Source organism: Panthera leo, chromosome B3 (genome assembly GCF_018350215.1).
Source record: "Panthera leo isolate Ple1 chromosome B3, P.leo_Ple1_pat1.1, whole genome shotgun sequence".
Classification (NCBI taxonomy): Eukaryota; Metazoa; Chordata; class Mammalia; order Carnivora; family Felidae; genus Panthera; species Panthera leo.
The window spans coordinates 29,683,622-29,700,243 of record NC_056684.1 but is presented as its reverse complement, the minus strand read 5'-3'; the positions used below and the strand labels follow the sequence as shown (position 1 = coordinate 29,700,243).

At 35.8% G+C, this 16,622-nt stretch overlaps 1 protein-coding gene across 5 annotated transcripts in view; it reads left to right on the top strand.

The window, feature by feature from the left end:
- SCAPER (S-phase cyclin A associated protein in the ER) overlaps positions 1–16,622 on the top strand; it is a 518,574-nt gene that overhangs the window by 68,471 nt on the left and 433,481 nt on the right. For all 5 annotated transcript variants that reach the window (XM_042941318.1, XM_042941317.1, XM_042941313.1 and 2 more), the window contains one exon: positions 15,368–15,468. In XM_042941318.1, the coding sequence (XP_042797252.1) occupies positions 15,368–15,468 (101 nt within the window). The remainder of the gene's footprint in view (positions 1–15,367; positions 15,469–16,622) is intronic.

The window sequence follows — 16,622 nt, the reverse complement described above, 5'->3', positions numbered from 1 at the left end:
TAATTCTTTTTGTATGCTGTTGAATTCGATTTGCTAGTATCTCGTTGAGAATTTTTGCATCCATATTCATCTGGGATATTGGCCTGTGGTTCTCTTCTTTTGCTGGGTCTCTTTCTGGTTTGGCAGTCAAAGTAATGCTGGCTTCATAGAATGAGTCTGGAAGTTTTCCTTCCCTTTTTCTTTTTTGGAACAGCTTGAGAAGGATAGGTATTAACTCTGCTTTAAGTGTCTGGTAGAATTCCCCAGGGAAGCCATCTGATCCTGGACTCTTATTTGTTGGGAGATTTTTGATAACTGATTCAATTTCTTCGCCAGTTATGGGTCTCTTCAAATTTTCTATTTCTTCCTGAGTTTTGGAAGTGTGTGGGTGCTTAGGTATTTGTCCATTTCTTCTAGGTTGTCCAGTTTGTTGGCATATAATTTTTCATAGTATTCCCTGATAATTACTTATATTTCTGAGGGATTGATTATAATACTTACATTTTCATTCATAATTTTATCTATTTGGGTCCTCTCCCTTTTCTTTTTGAGAAACCTGGCTGGAGGTGTATCAATTTTGTTTATTTTTTCAAGAAACCAACTCTTGGTTTTATTGATCTGCTGTAAATGGCATGGTGGGTCATAGTGAGACTGCGTTCTTCTTCATGGCTGTGCCCTTAGTTCCCGATAGCTGGCCCAAAGCTCTGAAGCTATTAAGCCTTCAGACAAAGACGCACCAGCTTCTGGATTGCAATGTATTTTCCTCTCAGGACTGCCTTCGCTGCATCCCAAAGCGTTTGGATTGTTGTATTTTCATTTTCATTTGTTTCCATATATTTTTTTAATTTCTTCTCTAATCGCCTGGTTGACCCATTCATTCTTTAGTAGGCTGTTCTTTAACCTCCATACTTTTGGAGGTTTTCCACACTTTTTCCTGTGGTTGATTTCAAGCTTCATAGCATGTGGTCTGAAAGTGTGCATGGTATGATCTTACTTCTTTATACTTATGAAGGGCTGTTTTGTGACCCAGTATGTGATCTATCTTGGAGAATCTTCCATGTGCACTTGAGAAGAAAAGTATCTTCTGTTGCTTTGGGATGCAGAGTTCTAAATATATCTGTCAAGAGCTGGATTACGTCTGATGGGTACCCAGGGCAAGCTGGTAATTTGGTGTCCTTTGTTTAAGAACATGCTCCTCGAGTGTGATGCTAAGTGAAATAAGCCATACAGAGAAAGACAGATACCATATGTGTTCACTCTTATGTGGATCCTGAGAAACTTAACAGAAACCCATGGGGGAGGGGAAGGAAAAAAAAAGAGGTTAGAGTGGGAGAGAGCCAAAGCATAAGAGACTCTTAAAAACTGAGAACAAACTGAGGGTTGATGGGGGGGTGGGAGGGAGGGAAGGGTAGGTGATGGGCATTGAAGAGGGCATCTTTTGGGATGAGCACTGGGTGTTGAATCGAAACCAATTTGACAATAAATCTCATATGTTAAAAAAAAAAAAAAAAATATATCTGTCAAGTCCATTTGGTCCAATGTATCATTCAGGGCCCTTGTTTCTTTATTGATCCTGTGTCTAGATGATCTGTCCATTACTGTAAGTGGAGTATTAAAGTCCTCTGCAATTACCACATTCTTATCAATAAGGTTGCTCATGTTTGTGATTGTTTTATATATTTGGGGACTCCCATATTCAGCACGTAGACATTTATAATTGTTAGCTCTTCCTGATGGATAGACCCTGTAATTATTATATAATGCCCTTCTTCATCTCTTGTTATAGCCTTTAATTTACAGTCTAGTTTGTCTTATATAAGTTTGGCTACTCCAGCTTTCTTTTGAGTTCCAGTAGCATGATAGATAGTTCTCCATCCCATCACTTTCAATCTGAAGGTGTCCTCGGGTCTAAAATGAGTCTCTTGTAGACAGCAAATAGATGGGTCTTGTTTTTTTATCCATTCTGATACCCTATGTCTTTTGGTTGGCGCATTTAGTCCATTTACATTCAGTGTTATTATAGAAAGATATGGGTTTAGAGTCATTGTGATGTCTGTAGGTTTCACGCTTGTGGTGATGTCTCTGGTACTTTGTGGTCCTTGCGACATTTCACTCACAGAATCCCCCTTAGGATCTCTTGTAGGGCTGGTTTAGTGGTGATGAATTCCTTCAGGTTTTGTTTGTTTGGGAAGACCTTTATCTCTCCTTCTATTCTAAATGACAGATTTGCTGGATAAAGGATTCTTGGCTGCATATTTTTTCTGTTCATCACATTGAAGATGTCCTGCCATTCCTTTCTGGCCTGCCAAGTGTCAGTAGATAGGTCTGCTACTACTCTTAGGCATTTACCTTTGTAAGTTAAAGCGTGTTTATCCCTAGATGCTTTCAGAATTCTCTCTTTATCCTTGTATTTTGCCAGTTTCACTATGATATGTTGTGCAGAAGATTGATTCAAGTTTTGTGTGAAGGGAGTTCTCTGTGCCTCTTGGATTTCAATGCTTGTTTCCTTCCCCAGATCAGGGAAGTTCTCAGCTATGATTTGTTCAAGTACACCTTCAGCCCCTTTTTCTCTCTTTTTCTTCTGGAATTCTTTTGATAGGGATATTGTTCCATTTGATTACATCACTTAGTTCTCTAATTCTCCCCTCATACTCCTGGATTTTTTATCTCTCTTTTTCTTAGCTTTTTCTTTTTCCATAATTTTATCTTCTAATTCACCTTCTCTTCTCTGCCTCTTCAGTCTGTGCTGTGGCCACCTCCATTTTATTTTGCACCTCATTTATAGCATTTTTAAGCTCCTCCTAACTATATCTTAGTCCCTTTATCTCTGTGGCAATAGATTCTCTGCTCTCCTTTATGTTTTTTTCAAGCCCAGCAATTAATTTTATGACTATTATTTTAAATTCTTGTTCCATTATATTGCTTACATCATTTTTGATCAATTCGTTAGTTGTTGCTACTTCCTGGAGTTCCTTTTGAGGAGAATTCTTCTGTTTCTTCATTTTGGGTAGATCCTGCGGTATCTCCAAACTGCAGGGCACTTCCACTGTGCTCTCCAGAGTAACTTGTCTTGTTGGTAACTTCCGCTGTGTTCTGCAGAGTAACTTGTCAGACTGGTGTGTACCTTATCTTCCCCTCTCTTAGGGGCAGGACTCACTGGAGTGGTGTGGCCCCTGTCTGGGCTGCTTGCATACTGCAAGGCTTGTGGTGCTGCTTTGATGGGATCTGGCCAAGGGCGTATTAGACAGGGTGGATCCACAAGGTGCACAGTGGCGGGAGGGCCAGGCTTAGCTTGCTTTGCCGTAGGTGGTCCCCTGTGGGAGGGTCCTGAAGCACCAGGAGGGAGGCTGGCCCCTAGGAGGGATGTATCCACAGAAGCATGGCATTGGGTGTTTGCGGGGTGCAAGGAAGTTTGGTGACGGGAACTGGTTCCCTGTGGACTTTCGTCTGGGGGATGGGAGAGGGAAATGGTACTTGCTAGTGCCTTTGTTCCCCCGCTGAGCTGAGCTCTGTCCTTCTGGGACTCAACAAGTCTCCCTCCCGGCATCCTCTCGCCCTCTCCACTCTCAGAGAGTAGAGCTTTTGAGTTTTAACATTCCAGATGTTAAGTCCCAGTGGCTATTAGAACTCATGCAGTCCGGCCTCTCTGCTTTTGCAAGCCAGACTTTGGGGGCTCTACCTTGCAGGTTGGGCTGCCCCTCCACTGCCCTGGCTCTCTCCTGCCAGTCCGTGTAGCATGCACCGCCTCTCTGCCCTTGCTACCCTCTTCTGTGGGCCTCTTGTTCATGCTTGGCTCTGGAGAGTCCGTTCTGGTGTTTTTCTGAGTTATTTAGGCAGATGTGGGTGGAATCTAAGTGATCAGGAGGATGAGGTGAGCTCAGAGTCCTCCTACACCTCCAACCTCCTCTTCTTTTCTTTTCTTGGATTTGGTTTGTTATTTTTTAGCTTCTTAAGTTGTAAAGTTAAGTTTGTGATTTGAGATCTTTCTAGTTTTTTATGTAAGCATTTATAGCTATAAATTTCCCTCTGAGTACTGCTTTAGATATGTCTCTTAAGTTTTAATCTGTTGTATTGTTACTTTCATTTGTGTCTGTTTTCTGTTACCTCTTGTGATATTTTTCTTGGCCAATTTATTGTTTAAATTCAACAAATTTGTGAATTTTCTAGTTTTAACTTTGTTATCAGTTAACTTTATTCTGCTTTGGTTGGAGAAGATACCTTGTATGATGTCCATCTTTTTAAGCCATCTTTTTAAATGGAGACTTATTATGTGTGTCCTAATGTGTGTTGTATCTTGGAGAATGTCTAGAGTAGGGATTCTTAACCTTGAATTCTTAGACCTGTGTTTGTAAATCATCTGTAGGTATTGAAATTATTTTGTTCATGTATGTTGTTTTGGGTAGGAGTTCCATAACTTTCATGAAATTCTTAAAGATGATTGTCACCTTAAAAGGATGTATCACAGATTCTTGATTAATCTATTCTACTTACACCCTGGATGAGAAACATGGATGATAAAGCATAATAGAGGGATGATGTTACAGACTTGGAAATTTAACTCTCTCTCTGAAAAGTTAAAAAGGGCTATCTTAGATAGCCATCTCAGGAAAGGCTTAGTTATCTAGTCTCCTGTCAAGATGATGAGACCCATTAGAAATGCCCCTGCTTTTGTCTTCTCTATTCCATGGTGCCAATAATTTAGTCACAATTTTTGATTGTGGCAACATGTTAGATCTGCAAATTCTCAGTCTCTTTCTAACCATGCTTGTGGCTTCAGCCTGTCTATAAACTGCCTCATCTTGAATCCTGTTCACTTGCTCTCATCCCCTCCATGAATCCTGTCAAGGTTTTGCTCATTTCTTATTTCCTGGTATTCTGACAATGCCTTCCAGTAACGGGCTTCAATACCTATAAACCTGCTCTGCTGCATCTCTGACTTGGGCTTCTTTTTGGAATGATTCTTGTCACAATTAAATTAGGTGAACATTTCCTTATCTTTTCATGATTCCCATAAAAAATTAAATATATTGCAATTATAAAATAGGAAGACTGAATCAAACAAGGCAAGAACATTAAGAAGGTAAACCTTGAATTCCTAATGTTTGCTGAGTTTTATTCTTTTGGTGAAGTTTTGTTTCTTTGGTGAAAACTATTTAATAGGAATTTATTCGTCCCCTGTGGGCACATCAAGGAATTTGAGCTGATGGTGTTAGGAAACAGAGAGAGAAATCTTTAGGAAATGGATTTTTATAAAATTGTATCCCAGGAAATTCTGTCCAGTGTTCTTTAGCAAGAGGCTTCTTATTTCCCCTTCAGAAGAGGATAAGACAGTCATTTGAGTGGGGTATAGCTACACTGTCATGTAGTTGCTCTACACACATTCCTCTTTTTCTCACTGTTTTTAAATATTTAATAGAGGCACAGTCATGGAAACGATGGTTTGCGAAAGTTATCCATGAAGATGTGCTGCCAGTGAGCTCAAATTACAAAGTGCATTGATAATGGTAACAATATCAGAAATACAATAATTAGCTCTCATATGGCTGATCTGTGTAGTTCTCTTAGTTGTTATATACACTAACGTCTTGGGTGAACATTCCTGTAAGCTATTTCAATTTAGTTGGAATGCTGTAATTATCGATTATGGGACTGAAGTCCTTATGACAGTGTGCTCTTCATTTCATTAGGTGATAGTGAAAGAATGAAGTAGCATAATTTACCATATTAATTTACCAATTATCCTCCAATAAAATAATAAATAAGTGAAATTGAATGATTTGGGGGAGTTTGCAGATATAATTGTTCTTAGTCATGAACAAATAAGGCAGATTTCATGGTAACATATTTGTTTAAAGATTTAGGTATCTTTTGTTGTTTTCTTTGTTAATGAGCATTTACATTGAAATTTGGTCATGATCCATTTCTTAAGTAGAAGTGTTTGGTGGTTTGTATTTTTAATAAGATTGGAAGCATCTTTAATGAAGACCATGTCATCTGCTTTTTTTGTTTCTACTACACTCTGGGTACATACAGTAAAAATTTCATAAATGAGTCTTAAATCTAGTTTGTGATACTCTAGTAAAAATTTACAGGGCCTACAAAATATTTCTACAATCTTTCCTTGACAATTACCTTATTTTTAAGGTATCATGTTTTTGTTTTAGAATTAAGTTATTTGTCTCAGAAATATTTTTTGCAGTTATAGGATTAAAAACTTTAAAATAATTATACTTCATTTAACAGCTACCCTAATACTGATTTTGTAATTCAGTTACACTCACCATAGAGCATGAAATTTTTAAAAACAGTTGAGTTTTATAAGTATCAAAGGATGAATTTATAAGGATTCTTGGAAATAGAACAGTTTCCATAAAAGGTACAGTTCTTGTTTCCTGTTTATTTTTTTAATCATAAAAAAAAATGTTTTTTAAGGCGGCTCCATGCCCAACATGGGGCTTGAACTCATGACCCTGAGATCAAGTGTTGGATGCTCTACTGACTGAGCCAGCCAGGTGCCCCTTATTTCCTACTTATAATTAGAGTATTTTTTTTTTTTTTGTAAAACTTCACATTTAAAAAACCAAGAAATACAAACAGACATATTAAAATTTAGTTTTGTTAGAAAAAAATTTAAAATGTACATATGATTTGTATTAGAAACAAAAATAGCACAGAATGTGAAATAGTATCATAAATCATATCTGAATATAATTTTAGAAATTATATAATCCAGCCTTCTTATTTTACCCATAGGAAACTGAAAAACTACGTGATCTGTCTGACATTATGTAATGAATTACCAGCAGAACTAACCTTTAGTTCTGGACTTATCTTTCATGCAACAACTGTTTACTGAATATTTATTACCGCTTGCACTGTTTTGGGTGCTATTCATGAGCCTGAAGAAGTTATAACTATAACAAAACTGTTTTTGATCAAACACATCCTATTGATATAAACATCAAAGATTTTATAAAAATGTATTTAAGGACTTTCTTTTAGAAAGGAATATCTGTGCCATTCCTGCTGTGGATATTATCTTGGGTTATTGATATTTTTCATCAAGCGTTTCTGTTTTTTTTAATTTTTTCAGTTATTTTCTACTGTTATTTTGAAATGATAGAAATTTACCAGATAATGAGTGCAACACAGAACATAGATCTTGGTGTCCAGACACAAGATGTATAGCAAAGGTTATAGTTCTGTTCTATTATTCCTCTGGATCACTAAAAGTATTTGAGACTTGATTGATGAAGAGAAAGAGTCAGTTTATGCCTTTGAAGTAGATTTTGCTCTTCCATGCATGGTGACTCAGTGGGAGTTAAAATTTTAGAAAAAATCATGGTGTTTTTCTCTTAGGATGTGAGATGTGTTATAACGATAACCATTTATTTATAACAATAAACGGCATGAGGGAGAAAAGTGTTTTTTCCCTTTCAGGTTCAGGAATAGCACTTAGGAGTTTAGTCTATGTATTGACATTAGTTATTATACTTGGTAATATCATAGCAGGAGAGGTGACTTTGGGCTGTAGGATTGTGGGAGAGTTTTGCACATGGTATTTGTACTGTCCTTTGCAAGGAAAGTGAGGAATAGTCGTGATTTCCATGTTTCCTCTAAGCTAGTTGTAGGACTTTGGAAGAAATCACCAAACCTTTTTCTACCTTTGTGTCTGTAAATGAGGAGTTTGGTATAAATGAGTGCTGAGGACCTTCAGCCTGAATATAAGCATTTAGTTTGGTATTGGGAGAATAGTTTGGCAAAAGAAATGCCGTAAGCAGGTGTTTAGGTAAACTTGCAGGCATCAGTGGGGAATTTGAGTATGTTATTTTGAGACTTGCAACAATTTTTTTTTAATATGTCAAGTTGGCTAGCATACAGTGTTTACGACAGTTTTCTAAAAATACTTATTTTTGAGAGAGAATGAGAGAGCTTGAGTGGGGGAGGGGCAGAGAGCGAAGGAGACAGAGGATCAAAGTGGGTTTGCCCTGGGACCATAGAGCCCACTGTGGGGCTTGAACTCACAAACTGTGAGATCATGACCTAAGCTGAAGTTGGATGCTTAACTAACTGAGCCACCCAGGTGCCCCATGACAAATTATTTTTTAGTATCATTGTTTACTTATTCTTAGCTGCAGTAGGTCTCTTGAGTTTTGTTAGTAGGAAATACCATAAGAGAAAATGTCTAATCAAGCCAGCTTGTAAATGAGTTGAGATAAAAATTAGCCACTGCAGTAGAATATTTGTATCATTACCCAGGCAACTGCAAAGTTTATTTATACACAAAGAACCTGGTAAAAATTAAATTAAAGGAGAGTGGTTTCCATTAGCAGATTTTCATTTATAAGTTTTCATTCATTGAATATGTTTTGTATTTTTTTTTTTTACTAGGCTGCTTATGTAGAAAATTAAGGGGAAGTATTTGAAAGAAATGAATGATTAAAGGTTGAAGACTACTGTGAATGATACTGTTAGTTTTGAAAGTGGTTTACTTGCCATTTTTCTTTCCAATGATTTCTCTTTTGAACTATTTATCTATTTGTAGCTTTTAAAAAACTTTTTAAAACTATTGTTCTTAAAAATAATGCTTTTAAAAACTTGTTTCACTTTTGGTAAAGCTCTTTCTTATAAGGTTCCCTTTATCACTGACTTCTCATGTGATGCATGTTTCTATCCCTTTATCACCACAGGGGCACACCACTGTGCACATTCCTGTAGCTGAATTGGAGAGCTGTGTTGATGTCCTGGGCCCAAGGGCCTGTGCACTAGTATTGTGTGTCAGGAGGACAAAGGGATGGCGCCAACCATCCTGCTCTGTGCGCCAGTAACTAGAATTAATTACAAACCAATCGAATCCGTTGCAGCCAATTGGTAAACTAATTGGTAATTTTAGCTGTATATCTATATGTAGTTATCTGAATGCCTATAACATTACTTTCAGAGCCACTTTTGTTCTGTTTCATCCTGATTGACAAAATGGCCTTCATAGCTGTAGGGAGAAAGATGTGCATCAGTGACTAAGAAGCTGCTCCAGCTGCGTGTCTTGTTTGTATTCCCTTGTTCATAAAACATGACTCAGATTACAGCTGCATGGTACCACTCTGATCATTTCGGATAACATTGTGCTAAACATTCCTTAAAATAGGTTGTTTAAGCCACCAAATGTACTTTCTCTGTGCCAACTAGTATCAGAAGTGTAGCTGCTTATATGCTTGCCCATTAGAGGGTTTTTTTCTGTTTTTTTCTTTTTTTCTTTCTTTTTTTTTAAGCAAAAAGGGAAATCATAAAACTTCTGAAATAAATTATTCTGAATTATATCTTTCTGTGCCTAATGTAGGCGATTTAAGTTGAACTTAATTGAATTTGAATTATATTCGTAGAATTGAGAAAAGGAAGCCAAGTAAATTAAAAAATTTTTTCCTTTTCCTGATTGTAGAAGACTTTTATTACCAAGGATTTGGCACTAAGGATTACCTTTGAAAGGAAATAAACAATACTTCTTTGTTCAGAAGAGTATTTTAAATTAGAATATAACATTTATGACTAATGTGAGGTTGGTACTGTATTTTATTTGTGGCTAATTTGGCATACATAATCAATCTTGGGTCTGATTTCCAAAGTGTATCTATATTTTAAAAAACATAAGTGAAAAGTGTTTTTGAGGTTTTGAGTTCCACTGAATACTAGAAAGTAAGCTTAGTTATGGAAAAGTAACATGTTTATAATCCAAGTGATCATTTTTATACTTGGTTGGAGTTACAATAATACTAGAAAGTAAGACTTAGTTATGGAAAAGTAATGTATTTATAAACAAATGATCATTTTTATAGTTGGTTGGTATTTTCTGATGGTCATCTTTGGGAGTATGGAAAGTTGCCATTTCTAGTAAAATGAGACTGGTATGTCTCTATAGTAAGGTGAGTAGGGTGAGAATGGTATGAGACTGATAAAGTGAACACTTTAAATTTCTTTGTCTTATACATTTTAAATGACAACTTTGGGCAATTAACCACTGTCTACACACATATTTATACTTGGGATCAATTTTTCTTTCTGAGCAATGGAATGGATCTCAGTGGCCTATATTTTTATAGTCTTTTCTTATATACATTTTCATTGCCATTAGTATGCAAGACTAATCAGTACCAAGAAGAAAAAATCTTTGCCAAATATGTAGAATGTAGTATTACAGTAATGTAACTTGGATTATCTAAAGACAAAAATTAGCTTTCCCTGCTAATATCAGGAACAAAATACTGATGTCTATTCTCACTGCTTCTTTTCAGTCTTATACTTGAGGTTCTAGCCAGGGCAATTAGACAAGATAAAGAAATAGAAAGCATCCAGATTGAAAGGAAGAAGTAAAATTATATCTGCAGATGGCTTATAGAATATAAGAATATATCTGCAGATACATATAGAAAACCCTATAGAATCCATTCACACACATAAAATTATTAGAGCTAATAAACAAACTCAGAAGGGTTGCAGAATACAAGATCAGTGCATAAAATTGTGTTTCTATATGTTAGTAATGCACAATAAAAAAGTGAGATTAAGAAAGCAGTCCCATTATAATGGCATGAAAAAGAAAAAAAAAAAAAGAAACATTGAGTAATAAATTTAACCAAAGACGTTCAAGACTTGTACACTAAAAACTACAAAACATCATTAAAAGAAATTAAAGAAGACCTAAATAAAGAGGAAGATATCTGAACTTGTGGATTGGAAAACTTAATATTAAGATGGCAATGGTCCCCAAAGTGATATACAGATTTAGTTCAATCCCTACTGAAATCCTAATCTCCTTTTTTGCAGAAGTGGACAAGGTGATCCTAAAATCTGAATGGAAATGCAAGGGACACAGAATAGCCAAAAACCATCTTGAAAAAGAACAAAGTTCTTTTCAAAACTCAGAATTCAAAACTCATTACAAAGCTACAGTAATCAAAATAGCATGGTACTGGGATAAGGATAGTTATAGATCAATGGAAGAGAATTGAGAGTTCAGAAATAAATCCACATCTGTGTCCATTGATTTTTGATAAGGGTGCCAAGACCATTTAATGGAAAAAGAATAGTCTTTTCAACAAATGGTGTTGGGATCAACTAGATATCTGCACACAAAGAATTAATTTGGATCCTTACCTCACACCATATACAAAAAAATAACTGAAAATAAATGAAAGATCTAAATGTAAAAACTAAAACTATGAAATTCTTTGAAGAAAATATAGGTGCAAATCTTTGTGACCTTGGACTTGGCAGCAGTTTCTTAGATATGATACCAAAAACACAACCAAAGGTAAAATAAATAAATAGAATTTCATTCAAATTAAAAACTTATGTGTATTACAGGATGCTGTTAGTTGACAAGACACCCCACAGAATGAGAGAAAATATTTTCAAGCCATGTGTCTTATAACAGTCTAATATTTAGAATATATAGAGAGAACTCTTGCAGCTCAAAAATATAAAGGACAAATAACCTAGGCCAAAAATTGGCAAATAATTTGAATAGACATTTCTTCAAAGAAGATTTGCATATGTCCAATAAGCACATGAAAATATGCTCAATAAGTTTAGTCATCAGGGAAATGCAAATAAAAACCACAATACTACTATACTTGTTAGGATGACTAGACTCAACAAATCAGAAAATAGCAGGTGCTGCTGAGGTTGTCAAGAATTTGGCCCTCATACAGACATACCTTGGACATCCTCCAGGTTCAGTTCCAGACCACTGCAATCAAGCAAATACCACAATAGAGCAAGTCAATGAATTTTTTGGTTTCCCAGTACATATAAGTTATGTTTATACTGTAGTCTAACTGTGCAATAGCAGCATGTCTAAGGAAACAATGTATGTGCCTTAAATAATGCTTTATGCTAAAAATTGCTAGCAGTCATCTGAGGTTTCAATGAATTGTAACCATAACAAATATAATAGTAATGAAAAAGTTTGAAATATTACAAGAATTACCAAAATGTAACATGAGACAGGAAGTGAGCAATCACTGTTGGAAAAATGGTGTAGACAGACTTAGCACAGGGTTGCTACAAACCTTCAATTTGTAAAAAAACATGATATCTGTGAACTGCAATAAAATGAAGCATAGTCAAATGAGGTGTGCCTGTATATTGCTGCTGGGAATGTAAAATGGTGCAGCTGTTGTGGAAAACATTTTGGTAGTTCATGTTAAATTTAGAGTTACCATATAACTTAGTAAATCCACTACTAGGTATACACCCAAGAGAAATAGAAACATTTTCCTAGAAAAACTTGGATGTGAACGTTCATAGCAGCATTATTTCTAATAGGCAAAAGGTGGAAACAAGCCAAGTATCCATCAACCGATAAATGAATAAGCAAAATGTGTTTGTTTATGCAATTATTTAGTCACGAAAAAGAATGAAGTACAGATACGTGGTACCAGATGGATGAATCTTGAAAACATTAGTGGCGCCTGGGTGGCTCAGTCGGTTGAGCGTCCGACTTCGGTTCAGGTCATGATCTCACAGTTCATGAGTTCGAGCCCCACATCAAGCTCTGTGCTGACAGCTTAGAGCCTGGAGCCTGCTTCGGATTCTGTGTCTCCCTCTCTCTCTGTCCCTAACCAATTCGCATTCTGTCTCTGTCTCTCTCAAAAATAAATATTAAAAAAAAATATTCAGAAAAAAAACATTAAATGAAAGAATTTCGCCACAAAAGGCCATATTCTATATGATACTGTTTATTTGAAATGTCCAGAACTGGCCAATCCATAGAGACCAAAAGTAGATTAGTGGCTTCCAAGGGCTGGAAAGAGGAGAGAATGGGGAGTGACCGCTGATGCGTACTGGGTTTCTTTTTGGGGTGATGACAATGTTTTGGAATTGGATAGATGCACAACTCTGCATGTACTAAAAGTGACTGAATTGTATAATTATAAATGGTAAATTTTATGGTGTGTTAATCTTATCTCAACCAAAAAAAAAAATGAGCAAAATATTGCCAGTATTATACAGACTCTTCTAGAACATAGAAAAAGAACTCTGCCAGCATAACCTTGATAACCAAAGGTTTCAGGAGAAAGAAAAATAGAGACCACTTAGGAATACAGATGCACAAATCCTAAACCAAATATTGATATATTAATCTGGTTATTCAAATACTGGACAATACATCACAGTCAAGTTAGGTTCTTTCCAGTACCGCAATGTTGGTTTTATCATTTGAGAATGAAATTAATATTTATCAAATTAGATGAATAAAGGTGAAAATCATATGATTGTCCCAGTAGACCTAGGAAAAATACTTGATGAAATTCAGCAAACTGAGAATGAACATCTTTACTAATAGAATCTTCCAAAAACCTATGTAAACATCATACTTAATGGTGAAATGTTGAGAACTTTCCTTCTGAAATTGGGAATGAGACAAAGTCTGCTATCTTTATTTCCATTCAACATTGTCCTTAAGATCCTGGCCAACACAGGAAGACAAGAATAACATATAAAATATATAACACTTGGAGAGGAAGAAATAAATATGTCATTATTCACAGATGACCTATTCATAATTATGTATTTAGAAAATCCAGAAGAATCTAAAGAGAAATTATTAGATGTATTGAGTAAGTTAAAGTTGCTGGATACAAAAATCAATGGTAACAGAAAATGAAAAAAAAGTTAAATAGCAACCCTTTATTCTTAGGGCTAAAGCTAAAAAAAATGTGCAAGACCTCTACACAGGAAACTATCATACATTTTGAGAGACACTGAATAAGGTACAAGTATATATAGGTATAAATAAGATACATATATTTCTTCATAGACCAGAAGATACAATATTATGAAAATGTCAGTTTTCATCTAGTTGTTTTATAGAATATATGCAATTACAATTAAAATTGTATTTTTAATTTTTTCTCCTGGGAAATTGATAACCTGATTTTAAAATTTGTATCGAAATAACAAGGGGCTGGCATTAGCCTAGTCAAAGATATAGTTGGAGGATTTACTCTACTGGGTTTTGCGTTTTATTTTAGAGCTACAGCAGTGTAAGTTAGGTTGATATTGGTACAAAAATAGATAAACAGACCATTGTAACAGAGGAGAGACCCCATGCTCTAAAAGACAATATTGGAGAATATCTTCCTGACCTGTGGTAGGAAAATAATTGCTTAAAATTGATGCAGATAGTATCAGTCTTAGAGTCAAAAGTTAGACTACCTTAAAATTAGGGATTTATGTTCATCAAAACATTCTATTCCATTAGGAGAGTAAAAAGTCAAGTATATGTGTGCAACATGTATAACCAAAAAAGGCCCATATCCAGAAGATGTAAGGAATTCCTTCCCATCAAAGAGTCTTGAATAGGCACTTCACAAAATGAGGATGGCTAATAAGCATGAAAAAAGGCTGAAAATCATTAATAATCATAGAAAACCATCTTGAAACCAAAATGAAACCATTACATAACCACCACCGAGAGTGGCTCAGGTTAAAGTAAACCCCAAACAGACAATACCAAGTGTAGTTGAGGGTGTGGAGTAAGGAGGACTCATACACTGCTGGTGAGAGTGGCAACCACTTTGGAAAACAGTTTGGTGTTATATACTGGAGTATAGCATATGCTCTTCTTGTGACTCAGTATTTCCTCTCTTGGGCTTGTTCTCAACAGAAATGCATACATATGTGCAGAGGACATACATGAATAACAGCATATAATTTGGAAATCACCCCAGTGTTCTTCAGCTGTAGATTGGATAAATAAATATGCATGCAGTATAATACTGTTCAGTAAGTGACCTTGGACAATGGCAATAAATAAATTGCAGGTTCATCCTGCAACATGGATGAGCCTAGTAAACAAAGTAAAAAAAGGAGTCACAAAATGTTAATACTCTATGAATTTCATTTATATGAATTTCAAAATCAGGTAAAAATTGAACTATTACAAGTCAAAGCAGTGGTTGCCTCAGAGCAAGGACAGAGTAATGATTGGGAGGAGACACCAGGTATTTTCTAGAGACTAGCATTGTTCTGGGTGGATGGATGCATGGGCCTTTGCTTTGAAATGATCTGTATATACATTTATACACTTTACTGTTTATTAAAGTTAATAATAAAAAAGATTAAAAGAATGGTCACGGGGGGCGGTTCTTGAGAAAGAATATCAATACCATCTCTTGGTCTTTGGACTCTCAGCTTTACTAATTTCTTATCATACAGTGAGAATGAAAATAAAACAAAATAAAAAAAACGAAATCAGTAGGTTTTGCTACTTTCTCAATGAGGAGTATAATGTAAAAACTATTAATTCCTAAGTACTTCAGTCTAAAGTTTTTTCTTAAAACTTTTCAGTATCAGAATGGAGTTTAATGATGTTGTTTGTTTTAACTAGGAGGTGCTAATGATGCTGGATAACTATGTGAGAGATTTCAAAGCATTGATTGACTGGATTCAACTTCAGGAAAAGCTAGAGAAGACAGATGCTCAAAGCAGGTAATGAACTTTGGTCTGTATAGCAGCCAGCAATTTCAAAAGCAGTCATTGAAGTTGACAGTTAACTTGACTTAAGCTTAACTTAAAACTTGTAAAAATCTAAAAGTTGGGATCTGTATTTCTTATTCAGCTCAGTAACAGATATTTATTGGGTACCTACTAGTGCAAAGCACTTTTAATCAGTACAGAGATTTAATTGGTGAATATGATACATTGACTACTCTCATGAATTTGTAGTGTAAGGGTGGAATAAAATAGAGCTTATTATTACAAAAAAGCTATTACAGGTGTTCAGAACAGGACAGGGTCATTTCTCTTGTAGGGGATAGATGAGGAAGGATTTCATGCAGGATGCAGAAGTGTTTAAAAGATGTGATGGATCTTAACAAGTGGTTGGCCTCTTATTTTATTTTTTAAAGTTTATTTATTTTGAGAGAGAGAGAGAGAGACAGAGCGTGAGCGGGGGAGGGGCAGAGAGAGGAAAAGAGAGAGAATCCCAATCAGTGCTGATAGCATGGAGCCTGCTGAGGAATCCCAATCAGTGCTGATAGCGTGGAGCCTGCTGATAGCGTGGAGCCTGCTGAGGAGCCTGCTGAGATCATGACCTGAGCCCAGATCAAGAGTGGGACACGTAACCAACTGAGCCACCAAGACGCCCCAAGTGGTTGGCCTTTTAGATGAAGAGAGAAAATTAAGACAGCTATTAAAATGCAGAGTATGTGTGAAGTGAAAGTAATGTAGGGAAAATTATAGTATTTCTTCTTATATATTTATTTAAGTTTATCTTGAGAGAGCGCGCGCAAGCAGGGTAGGGGCAAAGAGAGAAGGAGGGAGAGAATTCCAAGCAACTCTGTGCTGTCAGCACAGAGCCCAATGCAAGGCTCGAACCCGCGAACTATGAGATCATGACCTGAGCTGAAGTCTGACACTTAACTGACTGAACCACCCAGTCTCTCCATGTTTCTTCTTAATGTAGTACTCAGTGAGGAAAATTGATGATTTTCGATTAGGGGAGTAATGAGAGATCAAAGTTACTTTAGAAACCTTCATTTTTTTGTTTGTTTGCTTCAAAATTTTACCTAAATTCCATTTAGTTAACATATAGTATAATAGTTTCAGAATTAGAATTTAGTGATTCATCACTTACATGTAAT